Source organism: Neolamprologus brichardi, chromosome 16, assembly GCF_056152115.1.
Source record: "Neolamprologus brichardi isolate AB-2024 chromosome 16, ASM5615211v1, whole genome shotgun sequence".
Taxonomy (NCBI): Eukaryota; Metazoa; Chordata; class Actinopteri; order Cichliformes; family Cichlidae; genus Neolamprologus; species Neolamprologus brichardi.
Window position 1 is genome coordinate 5,377,455 of NC_142119.1, and position 13,178 is coordinate 5,390,632.

The 13,178-nt window shown below is 38.4% G+C and overlaps 1 protein-coding gene across 2 annotated transcripts in view; it reads right to left on the bottom strand.

Moving 5' to 3' along the window:
• The window catches only part of dnah7 (dynein, axonemal, heavy chain 7), a 73,445-nt gene extending 60,735 nt beyond the window's left edge, over positions 1–12,710 (bottom strand). For both annotated transcript variants that reach the window (XM_087830233.1, XM_087830232.1), the window contains exons 1-16: positions 12,400–12,710; positions 11,356–11,452; positions 11,048–11,228; positions 10,222–10,285; positions 9,305–9,485; positions 9,026–9,098; positions 8,754–8,879; positions 8,314–8,433; positions 7,310–7,493; positions 7,016–7,195; positions 6,662–6,934; positions 6,266–6,393; positions 4,956–5,034; positions 4,442–4,666; positions 4,197–4,343; positions 924–1,103 (exon numbers count right to left, since the gene is read on the bottom strand). In XM_087830233.1, coding sequence (XP_087686359.1) covers positions 924–1,103; positions 4,197–4,343; positions 4,442–4,666; positions 4,956–5,034; positions 6,266–6,393; positions 6,662–6,934; positions 7,016–7,195; positions 7,310–7,493; positions 8,314–8,433; positions 8,754–8,879; positions 9,026–9,098; positions 9,305–9,485; positions 10,222–10,285; positions 11,048–11,228; positions 11,356–11,452; positions 12,400–12,468 — 2,307 coding nt within the window. In that variant the 5' untranslated portion in view covers positions 12,469–12,710. The remainder of the gene's footprint in view (positions 1–923; positions 1,104–4,196; positions 4,344–4,441; positions 4,667–4,955; positions 5,035–6,265; positions 6,394–6,661; positions 6,935–7,015; positions 7,196–7,309; positions 7,494–8,313; positions 8,434–8,753; positions 8,880–9,025; positions 9,099–9,304; positions 9,486–10,221; positions 10,286–11,047; positions 11,229–11,355; positions 11,453–12,399) is intronic.
• Positions 12,711–13,178: the final 468 nt, after the last annotated feature.

Here is a 13,178-nt window from a genome sequence, read left to right on the forward strand (position 1 = left end):
TATTTTATTGTATAATGGCTTGGTGCCACTGGATTCTAACATGTCTCACACTCATACAGTAAGACAAATGGTGGGGGTCTAGTAAGGAAGTTGGGGGAAGTCTCTCGTCTGCAGGCTTTATTTAATGGAAAACTTCCACAACACAAGATGAAAAGGTAGATGGTTGCTATGAGTATTTAGGGTGTTTGCTTGCAAGTATTAAATGCTAGATTTAACAATGTGTTTTTAATAGTACAATTATTGATTGTAGTAGAGGCAACAGCAATGTTAGCAATGCTTACAGAGGTACTTATAGTAATAATAGCTGAGGATGTAGTTAATGAAAGAAGTACTTAAATAAGCATTAAAAGGAAAAAAGGAGTTTAAGCAGAAAACATTGTTTCATGTGGAGCTCTGCTCTGTGCAGCTCAACATCAGTGAAGTGAAAAATGCTGAGTGCTTTGCTGCTCTCATATATATATAGTATGTGGAAGAATGGCTGTAATATAAAAGGGAAATGGCAGTGCTAATAATACTAATAAGTACCACATGCAGTGATGTCATTATGCAAATAAGAAGGCACAAACAGACAAAAATGCAGTCAAAAAAATCCATCAGCTCCTTCAAGGGCTTTAGTTATACAAAGAAAGTTGACTAAGTTCATTTGATTTTTTTTTCACCATTTAATCTTGTTGCTTTCTTACTCAGTCTACTCTTACTCTGACCAACCACTTTCTTATTGAACTACCCAAGTTAGCTGTTTTGAATGTTCACAATACTACAAAATAAGCTCTGCGTTATTTTTGCATTTATATTTGTTCAGTTTTTTTTTTGTTTTTATCTTCCCAGGGACTTGATAAAATGCATGAATGAAAATCAGAAAATTAGAACTGAGCTCAATCACTCCTGCATTGAATACAAAGTAATTTTTCTACTGCTTTTACCTTGTCTGGGTTCACACTGGTGAGGGGTCCATGCAGCCACATCTCACGCTGTTTTATGAAATCGGTAGCTGTCTCATAGAGGCGCAGGAATGGTGTCAACTTTTCCTGCGCCTTCTTCCGCTCTGGATATTGGGAAACAGACCAGCCGAAAGCCTCCTCGTCTAGATTTAAATCATTAATCTTTCCACAGAGGTAAGGATCAAAGGTAAGAGTAGAAGTAAAATAAAGAAATAAACAAAGACATGGAAAGAAAAGATAAAATAATGAGTAGATGCATAGTTGATTTATAAATAAGACATAAACACATAATACAGCCTGAGATAACGCCTGTTGCTGCCCGCTAGAGGTTAAATATACATTTAACCTCTAGAGGGCAGCATTTTATACATACATACATACATACGTATATATATATATATATATATATATATATACACAGTGTTGGGAAGGTTACTTTTAAAATGTATTCCATTACAGAATACATGCCCCAAAATGTATTCTGTAACGTATTCCGTTACGTTACTCAATGAGAGTAACGTATTCTGAATACTTTGGATTACTTAATATATTATCATGCTGTTTACAACTACATGAATGTACTATTGCTGTGATTTATTACTGTTACTGAAGGTCCGCGGCTCCGAACCGCGGTAAACGGACCTCTGACTAATACGGTGGGTTCTGTGTCAGGCTCGTAGCCGAAAACTAGCTTTAATAGCTTACTTACAACTGGGCTCGTCAGGCACTCTTCTTGGCTGCAGTGGTTATTATTATATTTACATGCTTCCAGCTCCCGTTTTTGCTCAATGACAGCTCGTACTTTTCCTTTTTCTCCCTCCCTCGCTCACAGACACATAACGGGTATGGCAGTCCATTCTCCCTGCAGCACGGACTACACTGCCTATGATGCTACGTTCTTTAGAGCTAAACCTGTAGCATTCTGCCTATTAGCTTAGCACAACAACAACAGGCGCTCTCTCACCCAGGAAACACACAGAGAGAGAGCGTCACCCTGTAACTGCTGCCACCTGGAACAACAGAACGTAGCTGACAAACAAAACCCAAACAGTCCTGACCCGCCACAATATGAAACAGGGAAGTACCGCCGTGTAATCCATTTATTTCAACAAAGTAACTGTATTCTAAATACCACCTTTTTAAACGGTAACTGTAACGGAATACAGTTACTCATATTTTGTATTTTAAATACGTAACGGTGGTACATGTATTCCGTTACTCCCCAACACTGTGTGTGTGTATATATATATATATATATATATATATATATATATATATATATATATATATATATTTATATATTTATTAGGGGTACAACGATACTCGTATCGATATTGAACCGTTCATACAGTGCTTTCGGTTCGGTACGCATATGTATCGAACAATACAAATTTTTTTAATTTATTTGATCAACTTTTCTTCTGACGGTGCTGTCTGTGTTGAGCGCTCAGTGGATCTGCGCTCGACAGTGCAGCCTAGGCAGGAGTAGTCGAACGCAGATTCACTGAGCGCAGGGCAAGCTAGCGAGACAGAAGCTAAGCTCTCGTTGCAACATGGCAAACTGAACCTCCCCTACCCTCATTCAGATCTGGCATTTGGAACTTTTTTGGTTTTCATGTGACGTATGACCCTGAAGGTAAGCGCGTCATGGACTAAAGTAAAACAGTATGTTGGATGTGCCAGCAATGCTCAATTACATGGGTGGGAACTAGTGTGTTAGCGCAGTTAGCTCGTTAACGTGTTGGCCGTCCAGCCCCACGCGGTAGCTCGTTAACGGAGATTTGCCGTGTTGTGGCGTTAACGTCATTTCAACGAGATTTACGCTGACAGCACTAGTGGGAACACAACAAATATGACTGCACATTTACGCCGACATCATCCTAGTGCAAAGACAAGTAGAAGCAGAGAAAAACAACAAGCATGCATGCTACAGACTTTACCCGAGTCATTTAGACAGCCGTTAGCACATGATTCTCCTTATGGGGACCTGATATGTTTAATATGCTGCTGAGAATATAGCCCAGAAGAAGCGTATAGTATAGCTTTTATTTTGGAAAGAGCCATTTCTCTGTAATAAACTCTCTTTTCCAAAGATGAGTGATTCCTCAATCAGATACAAGGCTCGCAAAATCGCTAGCCCGATGTCCCAGGGCTAGCGATTTTTCCAGTCGGGCTTCCAAAATCTATCTCTGCCCTGCCCGTCGGGCTATCGTAGGAAGGAAAAATCTATGTCAATGCTTTTGCATTCTTTCAGAAATGTAGCTGGGTAATTATGTCATTGGCATTGGTGAGCCACTGTCAATATGTAACATTGAAATCGCGTTTGAATCTGCGCTTGTTTTTTGCTTTCACTTTGCAATCGCGCGAACTGTGTATAGAGAGCGACAGCACTGATTGGTGAGTGATGATAATTTGCGCACCAATTCCTCTGACATCGTCTTATCAATCGTTAGCTTACTATGCAAACATGACAAGTGAAATCTCCCGCAGCAAGCTTAAACATGTGAGAGGTTGATCGCGCAGAGAATCGCTGAGTGTTATGTTAGTGCCTGTGTAAAAGCAGCAGGATATATATTTTAGTTCTGCTGAGCCAAATAAGACAGGTCAGGGTGAAGAAGTGACAGCCAAAGAAAAGCTTACCACAAAACGGAAAAGTTATGACAAATCAGACTATAAGGCAAAAAGAAAGTGCAGCTTTATGGTTTCATGGACAAAAGAAATTCTGTGGCTGCAACATGACGACCTAAATAACCAGGGGTGCACATAAGTGGTCCGCAGGTGCGCATTCGCTGTCAAAATAAAAAACGCGCACAAGATAAGAAGTTGCAAAGCGTGTTTGCGTACATAAGATTTTCTGGAGGAGGACAGACATTTGTTTAGAACTCTTAAAGATGTCGAAGAAGCTCCTTTAAGCAATTACTGTGATGTTCCTCCACCTCCAAAGAAATGTCAGAAGGAGTCCGAACCACAAAAGAAGCGCGTATTCTCGGAAAAGCGGTTGCAGGAGGTGAGCTGGCTTCAAACAAATGATGAACGCAGATTTGGTGCAGAATGTGCCGTGAAAATTTAATAAATGACAAATTAAAAAGGCATGAACATTTTTTTTGTATCGAAAAAATATCGAACCGTGACACCAAAGTATCGAACCGAACCGTGAATTTTGTGTATCGTTGCACCCCTAATATATATCTATGTAAAAAATCGCTACCTGTACAGATATCTCTCTAGGCTTGCAGGTAACAAGTTGTGATATACCTTTTCAGCAGCTAACTCCAGTTTGGTATTGAGGGCCTGAGCTTTTGTCAGGTACTTGCTGAGATTGGCTATCTCACAAAAGGCCTTAAACTCCTCCACTTGTTTACTGTAGCTGTCCAGTTCTTGCAACAAGTGCTCACGGTACAACTGGAATGAGGGTAAGGAAAGATGTCCTTGTATTTTAGCCACCAGTATGTTTTCTCTACATTAAACATTAAAATACACTGAAACAGAAAAACACAGACCTTAAGCCCATTCTGATATTGTTCCATCATTTTGCTAACTATCTGTTGGTGTTCCTCAAAGATGGATGGCATACGTTTAAACCACTGGATTGTCTTTGTATTGAGCTCCATATCCAGTGTTGACAGGGTGGCAAACTCCACCAGGAAACACAACTGCGTGGCAGAGTCTGCTAGTCTTTGTTGCAAAAGAGGCATCTCTGTGGTCTCCACCTTTGTAATATAAGCCTGGATAAGAAAAAACAATTGTCATTTATATCTTAAAAAAAATGTACAGCAACCATACTAAGGTAGTTCATAAGTGTGAAGGAATGCAAGACCTTCCAGGCTTTCTGTAGCCTCAGCTGAGGGCCTACTACCAAAAACACTCAAAACCACAAGAAAAGAAATAAAAGACAAAGTTTACTGACTGGTGTTAAGTGCACTCCATAACTGCTTTGTGGACAATCTGTAAAGGACAATTGTGCATGGCATAATGCAACAAGCCTGGTATGTGTGATTTTTTTGGTGCAGTCACCTTAAGTTCCATCAGCTTTTGAGTATCTGGCGGTGTGCTCAGTGCCTTCTCTGAAATCTGCTCAAATTCATGACAGAGCCTGTGAGAGGAAGAATGGCATTAATTCAGTGATGTATACGGAGGATTTCACAGATTTACAATCTTATTATGGCACCGCTTGGCAATAGAGAACACCACAGAGCAGCTAACACAGGGCCGAAAATCACAAAGAGCACTAAACGACATCCCTTATGACTTTCACACAGTGTATTCTTTTAGAGTGACCAGCTTAGCTCTGCACTCTTAAGCTTCCCTATGCATATTTCAGTAGTATCTGCCAAACAGAAGCTGCTTAATCCCTCTCAGCTTTTTTTAATGATAACTTCCTTCAGCTGTATTGGTGAACTATGCTAATGTAGAGAGAAAACACTCTTGCTGAGTGTAAGGAAGAGGACTCCCTTACTACATTTATTTATATTATATTATCTGTATAGCACTTTAGAGCACACCTTTCACTTTATTAAAAGCACCTTATCAAGCACTTTATTTAGCATTGCACTTTAAGCATGGATTTGCACAGTAAAACATTTGCACACAAGAAGTTTAAATATTTATTGACTATTTATTGGGAATTTTATAATCAGTTGGTAGCCTTATTTCAGATCCTGCACAGCTGCTCCTCATCAAGGAATGTGGTGGTTGTCTGTCAGGAGAAAAGAATGGTGATTGAAATTGTGATAAAGGTTTACCAGTAAGGAAAACTGATGCAAATGTGTGTGAAATCTAGGGATAAAAGTAGTGCAAATAAGTGTAAGATAATGATTACTCACCTTTCTTGCCTGTGTCCTCTTCAAGGTGTTTGGGCAAATGTTTCCCCGGGGGTCCAGACACCATTTAAAGGTTCCGGGAGAGACCATTGGTAAAGAGAGTGTGGTGACTCTTTTTGTGCTTGGGTTTCTGGGTTTTTATAATATTGGGTTTGGTGTAATATTAAAGTGTGAAATATTTATTAATATGTAAATGTGAAATGTATTTATGTATTTATTTATTCTTATTGATATATTGTATACTGTGGTGGAAGGTTGGGATTTAATAACTTGAGAGTGGAATAATGGTTAAGTCTGTGACAGCTGAACATATTTAAGGCTGCCAGTTGTCATTAGTTGTGGATTTTTTTGTGCTGTGAAGAAGCTCGACAAATTGTTGTAAGGAGAGCTGCATAGAAAATAAATACTTTGTTCCACTACACTTGTCTTGGTCCACCTCACTGTGTTTCCAGCCGCTAAGGGCCGCCCTGTTACACTGAGAATAAAAAAAGAGAACCAACTAACTTCTTGTTGGCTTTCTGATGGTCATCTAGCATCCGTGTAACCAGTTTCTGCTGTATGTCCTGTGCACGCTTGACAAGAGACTGGATGAGCTTATAGGACTGGACCTCAAACATGCCAAGTCGTACCACCTAAAATCCATGGTATAAATAAGTGACACAGTTAACACAATTTAAGAAATGACCAGTGATAAATGATGCAAGAGCTTTTAAATAAGCCCAATCAAAGAAACACAGATTTAAGAATTAGATTATTAGTTTTAAGCTTTCCCACTGTTTAGCTTTTTTGATTTGACACTATTTCAGCAAAATATATAATCAGTATAACTGGAAGGAAACATGAATAGTTACAGAGTAAGTTATTGGACCTAGGTTTAGGGATTTTTTTTAATGCATTTACCTTGGAAGGCATATACTGGATCTCATCGATAAGCTTCTGGTAGTATAGCACCTGCACCATAAATTCCTGGAAAGAGTGCTGGTCACGGAGGACCTGCTCCACATCTTTTTCCACCTGCCTCGATACCAGTGTGGCATATTTATCATACTTGTGGATGTACTCCTTGGGCCTGACACACTCAGCCCAGAATACCCTGCGTACCTCCTCCTGGTGGGCATGAAGGACCTCTGGAAGGATGATGGGCTTCAGGGTACTTCCAAACTGTGAGCTTGGCTGGAGAAAAGCAAAGTAAGGTATAAAAATCAGGGGGAAGCGTGCTATTAAACAGGGCTGTATATAGCGTTGTCTCCTTACCCAGTCAGAGTACAGTTTGGTTTCCACACGAGGTATCACGCTGACAGATCTGAGCATGAACTCGTACACATTTAGGAAGGCCTCCTCATATATTTTGAGGTTGGGCTCAAACTTTATTTCCCTGTCCTCCAAGATCAGATGCAGAACAAAGCCTGAGTGCTCACTGGCTCGTTCTGAACGCTAGGTGACCAAATTAAAATGATATCCAAAAAAAAAAAAAAAAAGTGTTCACCCTCTCATAAAATATAAACAAAATATATTTAAATCCCTTTAGCTTACTCAGTTTCTTCTTACCGGATCTTGTGAAATTAAGTGTGTATAGTCGATGATTGAATCTGTTAGAAGATTCTGCAGTTGGGAAGTCATCAGCGCAGCCACACAGTTGAAAAAAGATTCTAGTTTGGTCATGTTGCTTTTGAAAGGCACCAGTTCACGCTTGCACCCTTGGTGGTAAATGTTCTGTACTTCAAGGAGCCAACTAGGGCAAAAAGAAACACAACATCAGCTTCAAGATTACATTACGTTAATGAGAACCACACATGTCGAAACCCGACAGTCTGACTGACCACTCAAAGCACTTTAACTACAAGCCACATTAATACAGCACTTTATTCTATTCACTTTAAGCATTTTATCTACCCTGACCTATTTAGAATGAACTGTTAATCTAACATGTATGTCTTCTGACTGTGAGACAAAGGTGAAGACCCCAACAGGCCATAGGGGGAACATGAAAATTCCGAACAGACGGGCCTCAGTCAAGCTTTGAACAGGGAAACTTTTTCCTGTGACCATGCCAACGACTCCACCACCATACCTAAATGCATAGGCAAAGGACTTTTGGGATAGTCTGCTGTGGCCTTTGTGAGTGGAACCTTCTAGCCATTGGTTCAACTGTGACTTATAAAGTCTGCAAAAAATGACTCAAAAATAAGTAATGGAGGGTTTTAAAATACTGAGTCAGCTCAGATTTAAATCCTAATGAAATGAGGTGGGTGGATTTGAAACAGGCAGTACATGAAACAAGTCATTAAACATCTTACAACCAAATGCGTTTCAAACCGAAAATGGTGGAATTTCAAATAGCTGATGTCAGAGAATAGTAAACCATACTGTAAAATGCCTATTTTGCTTGAGAGGCACAACTAATAAACAGTGGTTCGATTGGGGGTACTTACCTTTTAGCTACCTTTATGCTTTTTTTTCCCCCCCATTAATGAAATCTGTGCAAAGTTATCTTCTCACTGTTATTTCACTGAGCACAGGTATGCTGGTATTTAGTGATAAAGCAGACTTACTCTTGGAGGAGGACTCCTCTGGCACTGTCAACATGTCGAGCAACAATCTGCTGAAACTCAGAAAGCTCTATGGACTCGTTTCTGCGGTGGAACTCCTCTACATCTATCAGCCGGAGATTTCTGTAACCAGATAGCCATCAATTACACCATCAATTATTACATAACAGCTTCCAAATACCAGTAAAAACAGTCTATTTTCAGCATACTGGACTTTGACTTGCAATGGCTTCTTAAATATTATTATATATGAAATATGATGGATGGCCCAACAATATTGTTTTAACCAGAATCATTAACTTATGACAAGTGGAATAAAGGTGCAACAAAGAGTGCATGTGACTAAATTAAATATTCATTTGTAATTTAAAAGTTTCTAAATTAGAAAATATTTCATTTTAACCAAATTAATTTGAAGCTATCATGTTTCCAACCATACTCACTTGAAGGAGAAATGCCAAAGGTAGAGTATTTTCAGCACAGTGGGGTTGACAGAGTAAAGCTTTTCACCGATCCTCTTGCGTGCATGGACAAAAGACTTGTTCCATGGTTTTGGCACCTTTTCCACTCTGACAGTAAACAATAAAGGGCCAGTAAGGAAAAAAAATATTTTCCACGAGCCTTTATACAATTAGAACATTTTGTTTAGTCTTGTAGTTACTGCTTAAGAATATTAGCAGAGGTTTTTAATGCAATAAATAACCTGCAGACTTACTCTAGTCTGTGAGGGGGCAGATCTTTTTCTTTCTCTTTGTCACTTTCCTTTGATTCTCTGAATGTATATTTCACTGCAATTATATGCACACACACACACAAACCCCACACTGAAAACACTTTCTTCTTATTATTACTAAACTCTTCAGGTTTTGTGTTAATCCAACATATTAACCCAATAAAAAAAGACTATAAATTAGTTTTGGATTTCATAAACAATTCTCAGAATGATTTGCGGATTAAAAGTATATGTATATATTAAGTATATATGAATAAATACAGATTGCTGTCTTGATGCTGTGCAAATAGTCTTCCTTGATCTCATCAACCAGCAGTTCCAGTGATGCGCTGTGGCACCTCAGGTTTGGGGAGACCCTTTTCATAATGCTCTCCACCCAAGATTCCTCCAGAGGTGACACATGGTCCAGGTCTATACCATTCTCAATGTAGTAGTTATATCTCTGACAGGACAAAAGAAAGCCAAAAAATAGTTGATAAAATTATCCATCTATATCCAGTGAATCACTCTGCACCTATATGCAACTCAAAGATATGATTCAACATGTGAATATCCCATTTTTACTGGGCATACACATTTTTCTTTGTGCATGCTTTCTGAATGGCCTGCAATATATTCTTAGTATTTTACTTGTTTTCATTTATTTAAGGTGCACCACTATGGAAGTTCAAATTAATGTGTTTTTACTTCTTGCATTTACTATACTACCAAATCAAAATGCATGTTTAAGTAAAGGAAATCATTCACAGTAAATAAAAAAAAATCCTGCAGTTACCAACTGCAAGCACTTAACCGAGAAAACATGATTAATATATTGTATAAAGATTTTCAAAAAGAACTGCTCAAAACCACAACCGAGATGATATCGAAGTAAACAAGAAAAATTGAAGAAAAAAGTCGTCTTTACAAATTCCCTGTAGGATTTGGTTTACCATTATGTTTCCAGTAAACTTGTTACATAAATGATCTCTAAACCTGAATCCTTTATCTGTGCATTAAAATCTAAGCATGGGTGTCAGTGTAGGGGAAGCTGGGACTACATCACCATATTGCAAACATTTGGATGGGGATTTTTGTTTCTGTTACAGAATTGTTACACTTCAGGTCCAACATCTTGTTAATGAGGATATACACAATAAAAAAAGTGACCGAACATGAAGCACACAGTTCAATTTTACCATTTCACAGTCTCTACTTGCTGGTGTTTTGCCATCCTCCTCCTCCTCCTCCTCCTCCTGCCGGCTAAGTCAGAAAATGCAAATAAGAGTAAAAACAGATGCCACTTTATCCTATTAAACAGTATTTCCATATATTAAACACATTAAAGCCGCAATACTTTAATTTCAGTTATGCTTTGTAGTAAAAAATTGCCTTTGAAAAAGTTTTCTGATTATACATTATAGTAAGAACATAAAATGTATATTCAACATTAATGTAAAAACCATCCATAAATGTGTGGTGAAGTGGTTAGTCACATCCCTTCCATGCTGCCAAAGCATACAGCACATGTCAAACTCAAAGCCCGGTGTCAGCATGCAGAGCATTTTTTTCATGCTGGACAACCAAACCAGTAATATGTTTTTTTCCAGGCCCACAAAAAAGCAACTTTAATTACTTTACATACTGGTAGAAGCTTAGCATAATTTAGATATCATATTTCAATTAGAAATAAAGCATCTAAGGTTTTAAAATAATGCAGTGGAGTAAAAGCTGTGCTTTCACTTGCAGGCTACCCTCACTGCTGCTAGAAAGAGACAGACTGGCTGCTCTCAGCCTTCTGCAAAAGTTAAAAGAAATCTGACATAAAGATCTATCCATTTAGCAGTTTATTTAATGTTTATTTTAGCTGCTTTTTAGTTTGAATTAGTGTATTACTGTGAAAGAAATCACCATTCACTGGGAGGAGATAAACATGCTTTACTTTATATTTTAAACAGATTGATATCTGTACTATAACAGACAAATAAGTACTTATAAAGGACCAGAAATAAACAGTGAACTCACCATATAAATTTAACCAGGTTTTTTCTGAGATTCAGGTTTTTTCGATTGATGCTTTTGCGGATTCTGCTGCGACGCTTGGAGGTCCAACGGGTCTGCATCCACATTCTGTCCTCAAACTGACTCTGAGGTCTGCCATGGCTTTGAAAGGCCCTGCTGCCTGCCTCATCATTTAACTCATCTCCTACAGCACAGAAACAGTTCAGGAAGGTAAACTGTAAAGCTACAAAAAACAAAACAAAAACAAAACTGCTGGCATAAAACCATCCAAAAAAAAGGCAACAACTCAAAACCTAGAGGAATGAACCCACGTTTTGAAGCTGTTTCAGTCCCATCAGGTTTCTGTGTGATTAGAGGAAACAGCGAAAATGAAGGTCTTGCTTCCATCCAGGGCTGCTTTCTGAGGACCTGGGCAGTGGAGAGAGGTTATTGGAGTTATCAAAAACTAAACTAAATTAGAAATTGAGATAATTGCTGAGTTAACAGAAATACAAGACTTCAGAAAAATAAAAACAAACTCTAAAAAAATTAAATACACAGCCATATGAAATAAAGTCTCCTCAGGACTCAAAGCAGTCCCTTAAAAAAAAAAAGCACACCCCAGAAGCACATTTAACAGCAATAATGTGAAGTAACAGTAAGGGTTTTCTGTATGGCTTTCAGTCTCTCACATCATTGTGGAGGAATTATGGTCCACTCAACTTTTCACAGTTGGTTCTGCTTAGCAAGGTCTGAGACCAGTCATTTATGCACACCTCTTTTTAAAGATCCAACAAAAGCACTTCAGTGGGTTGAGGTTTGAATTTTGAGTGGGCCATTGCAGAGCCTGGATTCTTCTTTTTTTTCAGCCGCTCTGTTGGAGGTTTACTGGTGTGCATCAGATCACTGTCCTGTTGTAAGACCCAATACCAGCCAAGCTTTAACTGTTATTATTATTATTATTAATATTAATAATAATAATAATAATAATAATAATAATAATAATAATAATAATGACCTCTGACATTTGACTCCAGAATACTGGAATCTATTATGGTACAACAGAGGAGTTCAAGGTAAGTCCCCCTCCGCCCTCCCCCGAAAACAAATAAGACTAAGCTAACCTAAATGAAAGCAGGCATACACATACACCTGAAAATAAGTAAGTGAATAAATAAAACAATTAACTTTAATAATTAGCTATCTTAATAATTTGCTATAACAACCAGGGTTAAGCTTTCATTTGTTTTCTTTACACACATAGGCTGGACTTCACGTCCGCAGTGCGCTAACACCGGCTTCCTAACTTTTTTGTTGCGGTCAGTTAGCAGCACAGAAACACAGACGATATTCGAGTTCAGGTATTCTGAACTTACCTGTGCTGGACTCAGTGGCAAAAGTGAGCGACTACCTGTGATAGTTCTTCTTTTCTTCGCTGAACTCATATTTGTGCCAAAGTAACCATAAAACCACCGCTAAACTCTTTAACGAAGCTCTGTGCCGTTGCTAGGGCAGTTGCCAAGTGATTAACGGTGACCTCGCGTAAACACCTGTGGACAACAGGAAGACCCGCGCGCGTGGACGTTTGGGTAGAACAGCAACAAAAATCTAAAGCTTCATATTTAAAATAATTGACGTTTTATTTGCTTTTCTCTGGAGTTTTTGTGTCTGTCGTGAACACTGTTTCTGTGTTTCACGTTATGTCGTGAAAGTCCTCGCGGGTCTGTTAGACTTTAATCTCCCCTGGCAACGTCAATGTTTAGGTGAGCGAGTCCTTTCATTGTGTGGCACGTGGTGGTACTGCCCCCTTTCCGATACAGCGCTGGGAAGTGGAAAACAGAGAAACTAAGAGCAATAAGAAAAGCAATAAAAACAAAACCGTGTTTAATAAAGATGCACTTCATATGTTCTATATAATACTGTATACTTTCCCATAAACATTTTTTTAGTTTACACTCCTCGTAATTATTCTTCATAGGTTTCATTTTAGCATTCTTTGAGATATTTCTATCTTATAATAACTGAATATAGAAAAAAAACATTCCTGCACAGTCACTGTGCCTGCATATACCTATTCTTATTTTCTCAATACATTCAAAGAATGAATGATGTTGTAAAATAAAGATACACAAAGATAGATCAAGATGAAGAAATC